Consider the following 6,103-nt stretch of genomic DNA (forward strand, 5'->3'; position numbering starts at 1 on the left):
AATAAAGGACTACTATAAGTTCATTCCCACTGCAGACGTGCACAAAGAAGCAGATATGGCTCACTATTTAGAGTCGACTGAGAACAAAAGGACCTTTGAAAAGAAGCTTATAGCGGTCATGTTCAAAATCACAGCTTAGCTGGCCACTCACAAGGAAAGGTTTACATTGTTTCCACTGCATCCGACATCTCAAAAATGTACTTTAAGTAATGTGTGAATATTTTAGGTGCAAATCTTTCAGGCATATTTAAAAAACAACAACATATTATTCTAGAGCTAACTGAGACAAAACTTTTATTTACCCATAAAAAACAGTAATGAAGGACATAAAGTGTATTAAACACCAAATGCTCCTTTTCCAGGCAGTGTTTCTGAGGCTCAGACTCATGCTGCTAGTACACTTACAGTCCGGCAGCTAAATAAACAGGCTGTGCCATTCCAGATTGGAGGGGCCTCATTCTCTGGACCCTCATTGGTTCGGACAGGCTTGAAAGCCTCCATTGAGCCACACTGATGGAATTTAGGGTACTAATGCCACTCCGAGGAAAAGGAATTTGCGTGCCTCTAATAAACAGCAGACTGCTCACTTTGCAAGCTTTGCCCTCCTCCTTCCTTCTCTTTCTTCTTCTCTCCTTTTCATTTCTGTTGTATATTTCTCTGGGTTGAACTCCATGAACTAACAATCAGCTCATCAGCCATGCCTTTGGCGAACATGTCTGGGTCAAAGTGGAGGCTGGTACTCATTGCTCTCCTTACTTGTGCCTTAATCTTCGAGTTGGGTAAGTGACATTAGTCCCTTGTCATCCAATTCGGTGAACGTGATATTCATAGATTTGGTGAGGAGGGCAATTTTCTTTCTGTCTTTTGCACAATGTGGCTTATTCTAGAAGCAAAAATGATACTTTTTTTCTCACTTGTAGCAGCCTTGTCTTTGTTTGTAAAATATTCTGAAACATGTGCTCTGCGTACTGTGTATAATATTGCCAAAAAGATGCCCAAGAGCAGAAGGCTGTTCCGGGAAGGACACCAAAGCCAAGGAAACCAAAGCATGAGAAATCAACAAACAAAGGGCCCAGAACGATAACAGTCAAACCGAAGGTCAAAGCTGCACGTGCAGAGCAGACCCTCCTCACGCAGGTATTACGTTTGTTATAAATTAACTTTTTGATTTTGCAAAGTTCACGACTAAAGTACATGTCTGTGTCTGACTAATAAAGGTGTTAAACAAAGGGAAGTTTAAGAAGGTGGGTGAGACCATAAATGTGCAAACAGGAGATACTCTGGAGCTGAGGTGCAGGGGCAAACCTGTGCAGTGGAGCGTCCCCCCATACCTGGAGGAGGATAATGATGGGAGGCTCAGGTAACTTTTCATGTCTACAGATCTTTACTCATAAAGTGCAGTATAAGCTTGAGTAAGTAAGGAAGTAAATGTGTTCTTTCGCTCCTTTTTGCTCTGGCTGTGCAGAATTGTCCAGTATGAGCGATATGGGGTTCTGACGTTGGTCAACACCACTGGTGCAGACACGGGGGAGTACACATGCTACCCAATGTACTGTGAAGACACTGACTGCAGGAAGGAATACAGCAAAGCTGTTAAAGTCTTCGTCTTTTTTCCAGGTGTGATTAATACATTTTATTGATGCTTAGGCTTGCATTTCTCTGAACTGCAGACTTGACAGGAATCTTTTTTACATTCTAATAATCTTATCATAAATATGCCATATCGCCTCTCTGTACGGACCAGATCCACAAGAACTATTTGTTCCATCGTCTGACTATTACAAGGTGATTCAGCTGAGGAGCAACTGGCCTACAGTCCTACCCTGCCAGGTGACGTCACCTGAGGCTAAAGTAACTCTGCACCGTGAGTACCCACCTGTGGAGCTGGACGTGGACAGGAGGGAGATCTCCTTTGATGTCAAGAAGGGCTTCACAATCCATCGACCTCGGCCATATCATGCCGGAGCTTTGTACTGTGTTGCCAGTCTGGGAAACCTGCGGCAGAGCTCTATGAAGTACATGCTCATCTATGTTAACTGTGAGTTCACGTTTTCAAAATTTTAGAAATTTTTTCAGAATTTTAGAATTTATGGGTTTTTTTTTATTGTAAATCAATGAAAACTTTTGAAAATTAAGGATGAAAATTACCCTTAATTACAGGATTACTGGTGACGACACAACATTTTACTTACTAATACATCACATTTGCTCTCAGATCCTAGGGCTCCTCCCGCTCCAGTGATCCAAGCGTCACCGAGCACAGTGACTGTGGGGGAGAATCTACGTGTCACCTGCTCTGCGATGGGAGAACGAGACGTGGCCATAGAGTTCACCTGGGATTACCCAGGACAAGAGGTCAGACACTCGTGGAAACAGGGCTTGTATGCTTTAATACAAACTTAGCTTAGTTCTGTATGGCTTTTGTATTAATTCTAATAAGCTTTCTTTCTGAAATAGTATGAACATGAATTCTAGGTTGTGAACTGAAATACTACTCAAAAAAAGTCCTGCAGTTGGCAAATATCTTCAGTCGGTTTAGCTTGCGTTGCCTTTTTAGCGAGTTTATTATTAGTCAAAAAGTATTCAACCTATGGACTGCCTGAACCTTATCCCCTTTAAACAGGAATATAATAGATATGTCTTTATTGGTGAGCCATGAGGAAATAAACTGCAACATGATAACTCATTGTAATGTTTACTCCTGTGCTGTGTGTGTGTGTGTGTGTGTGTGTGTGTGTGTGTGTGTGTGTGTGTGTGTGTGTGTGTGTGTGTTCCTATGCTTGGTCCAGATTGGGAGACCTCCATACACACAGGAGAGTGTTATTCCGGTCAGTGGAGGAACTGCTCAGCAGCAGTCTCAGTCTGTGCTCCTCGTGGATGAAGTTAGAGACGTGGACCAAGGAACGTACACCTGCACTGCTCAGAACATGCAAGGAGCCAAATCAGCATCCACAACCATTAAAGTGGTCCCTAAAGCCAAACCTAAGAAACCATAAGTTGGATGACATTACAGACAGAAAGTCGTGGCGAGAGATCACAGCTGGGATTTGACCCTGTCTGAGCATTAAATGTTTTTTCTTCTTTTTAAAGACTATATGATCACAACAAAACATTATGCTCTCCAAACTGTATTGCTCAAGAAGAGAAATGTGTTTGTTTAGGTAAATGCTTGTATATTAAACTTTTATTTCCATACACTCACAAGCCTGACAGTCGTGTCATTGTGAAAGATCCTCCCAAAGGTAAACGCAGGATAAGAGGGGGGAAAAGGTGATTTAAGTGACTTCGAATGTGGTCTGAGTACTTCAGAAACTGCTGATCTACTGGGATTTTCCTGCACGGCCATCCCTAGAAAAAGATAAAATATCTCAAATTTCTCTGGAGGAAAAAATGTCTTATTGGTGATATAGGGGAATGGTCAGACTGCTTTAAGCTGGGAAGGCAACAGTAATTCAAATATTCGCGTGTTAAACCCAAAGTATGCAGATGAGCATATCTGAAGGTACAACACTTCAGAACTCGAAGCGGATGGACTACAGCAGCAGAAGACCACGCCGGGTGTGGCTAATGTCAACAGGAAACTGAGGCTAAACTGCTCAATAGAAGGTTAGGAGAAGGTTAACTGCCCTGATAAATTTTGATTTCTGGTGGCATAAACAGCATGCTGTTTATGCTGTTTAAAGCATGGATCCATCCCGCCTTGAATTAACAGTTCAAGCTGGCAGTGATTTAATGGTATGTGGGATGTTTTCTAGTAGCAACTGAGCATAGTCTACCTGAGTAATGTTGCTGACCATATCTATTCCTCTTTCCCTCTATGACCATTGACCTTATCATGAAGCTTGTCAATGAGTTCACTGTACTCAAACGGCCTCTGCAGTCACAATCAAACAGAGCACCTTTGAGATGTGGCAGAACAGAGGATTCACGTCGTGGCTGTGCAGCAACAACCCAGTACTATCTAGGTTTCCCTTATAAACGGGTGTATTGTGATGTGCTGTCACCCTGTGCACCTCACTTCTCACTAGCTTGGATTGGCGTCCAGCTCTCCTTGTTGAATTACACAAGTAGAAGAAGATGGATGGATGTTGTGATAAATTAACAAGCACTTCAGAGATAAAAAGTGGAAACTGGCCCTCACTATGACTTCCTTTTCTACCCATTTTGTTCCCCATTAACCCCAAAGTATTATTCATGTGTGTACAATAAAGTTGTAGATAACCGTTTTATTATTGTACAGAGTCCCACAGAAAAGTCAACACTCCAGTGTTTTAGCGATACCACATGAGAGGTTAGTTTCTGGTTAGACTTGAATCTACGGAGCCCCTCTGATGACATAGTCCAAAAAATAAATAAATTGTGGCCACGAAATACTATTTCGAGGGCACGAAATAGGTATAAGGTGCGCACGAAATGCTCATTTGTGGGCACGAATTGGGTATAACGTGGCAACGAATTACGCATTTGTGGCCACGAAATAGATAACGTGCGCACATCTTATTGATAGAATTCCTGGACAGCTGCGTAGAGACATAAGCATAAGAGTAGGCTAAATACACCATGGACAGAGACAGTCTGATTGAGTTTTATTTCAGGCTGGGAATGAGCTACAAATGCATTTTGAAAAGCCTGGCAATGCAAGGAACCATCATTACGGAGAGACATTTAAACCGGATATTGAGAGCCAAGTCGCTTTACAGACGTAAGTACGACCTGGACGCCGGGATAGATTTTATTGTGAACCAACTGCAAGGGCCTGGGAAGGATCACGGTTATCGGTGGATGTTTACAAAGTGCAAACAACACGGCATTGCGATCAGGAAAGAAGACGTCAGGATCCTCATCTCTTTACTGGACCCAGTAGGTTCCCAGGTTCGCCAGACCAGACGTCTCAGAAGGAGGCAATATTTTGCTCAGGGGCCTAACTTTGTGTGGCACATAGACTCTTATGACAAACTAAAGCCATATGGGATATGTATTAATGGATGCATCGACGGTTTCTCACGCAACATCATTTGGCTGCGGGCCGCACACACTAACAGTGACCCAAAGGTTATCGGAGGTTACTTTGTGGAAGCAGTGGAGAGTCGTGGGGGTTTCCCCTGTTGTAATAGTAATTTTACAATGTATGTTGAAGAGATATTACTGCCCTCTGTTGGTGTGTCTGTGCATTACAAGCAATAAAAGGTGTTCGTTAAAAACATCAGGTTATGGGCCCAGAGGTCGCCATGGGAAGCTGCTAACACGTTTTCTTTTGGGAGTCATAAACAGAATTGTGGGATTCACAATAGAAGATAGACTGTTTATTGACAAGCTGAGCGGACCGGAGAATTGGGCAACGTGGAAATTTCAACTGGAGCACCTGTTGAAGGCAAAAGGACTGTGGGGGTATGGTACAGGAGACGGAGCAGTTAGCTGCGGATGCTAATGCCCAAGCGCGAGCTGAATTTGAACGGAAGAAAGAAAAGGCATTTTCAGTGCTGGTACTGAATGTAAGTACACCCCAATTGTACTTGATAACAAACTGTAAGACCCCCCAAAGAAGCATGGGAGATGCTAAAAGCACAGTTTGAAAGAGATACTGTTGCTAACAAGCTATTTCTGAAGAAGAAGTACTTCCGGTGTGAAATGAAGGAAGGAGAACGTCTCAATGATTATTTAAAGAGGATGAAGGAACTTACTGATCAGCTAGGGGCAATAGGTTCTGTAATTGAAGAGGAAGATCAAATTGTCACCCTTCTAGGTAGTTTGCCACCCAGCTATGCAACTGTTGTTACTGCTTTGGAGACAAAGATGGACAGTCTGAGACTACAGTTCGTTCAACAAGCCTTGATAAATGAGGAACAAAAGCGAGTGCTTACTGACAACACCACTGTGTCCAGTAGTGTATCAGCGATGTCATCTCAGATGCATAGAAATGAACAGAGTGTATCAAAAACAGTGGGAGCAAACAGCTCCGACTCATGGAGATGTTACAAATGTGGGAAGGAAGGACATATCAAGCGTGATTGTCCAAGCAGTAAAAAGAAATACAAGGCCCACAAGGCTAAAAGCATGGTGTATAAGGACAAAGAGGACTCATATGAGGGAGCTTTTGTTGTAA

At 42.8% G+C, this 6,103-nt stretch overlaps 1 protein-coding gene across 1 annotated transcript; it reads left to right on the top strand.

Annotated features, from left to right (window-relative positions):
* The first annotated feature begins 56 nt into the window (after positions 1-56).
* Positions 57-3,190, top strand: LOC146582066 (platelet-derived growth factor receptor-like protein). The gene is made up of 7 exons (XM_085290563.1): positions 57-779; positions 992-1,137; positions 1,218-1,360; positions 1,466-1,617; positions 1,745-2,038; positions 2,216-2,355; positions 2,790-3,190. Exons 1-7 carry the CDS (start codon positions 698-700, stop codon positions 2,994-2,996), a joined length of 1,164 nt encoding a protein of 387 aa, XP_085146689.1. The 5' UTR covers positions 57-697; the 3' UTR covers positions 2,997-3,190.
* Positions 3,191-6,103: the final 2,913 nt, after the last annotated feature.

The sequence above is a fragment of the Mchenga conophoros genome, linkage group LG2 (assembly GCF_057382185.1).
Source record: "Mchenga conophoros isolate Kocher_MC1m ecotype Shallow Benthic linkage group LG2, M_conophoros_male_GT1.1, whole genome shotgun sequence".
In the NCBI taxonomy this organism is placed as follows: domain Eukaryota; kingdom Metazoa; phylum Chordata; class Actinopteri; order Cichliformes; family Cichlidae; genus Mchenga; species Mchenga conophoros.

Bases quoted from the DNA above. Each gene is read 5' to 3' on its own strand.
- LOC146582066 (XM_085290563.1), top strand. From the start codon at position 698: ATGCCTTTGGCGAACATGTCTGGGTCAAAGTGGAGGCTGGTACTCATT. The intron at 1,618-1,744 runs GTGTGATTAATA...TGTACGGACCAG, and splicing joins AGTCTTCGTCTTTTTTCCAG to ATCCACAAGAACTATTTGTT. The intron at 2,039-2,215 runs GTGAGTTCACGT...ATTTGCTCTCAG, and splicing joins CATGCTCATCTATGTTAACT to ATCCTAGGGCTCCTCCCGCT.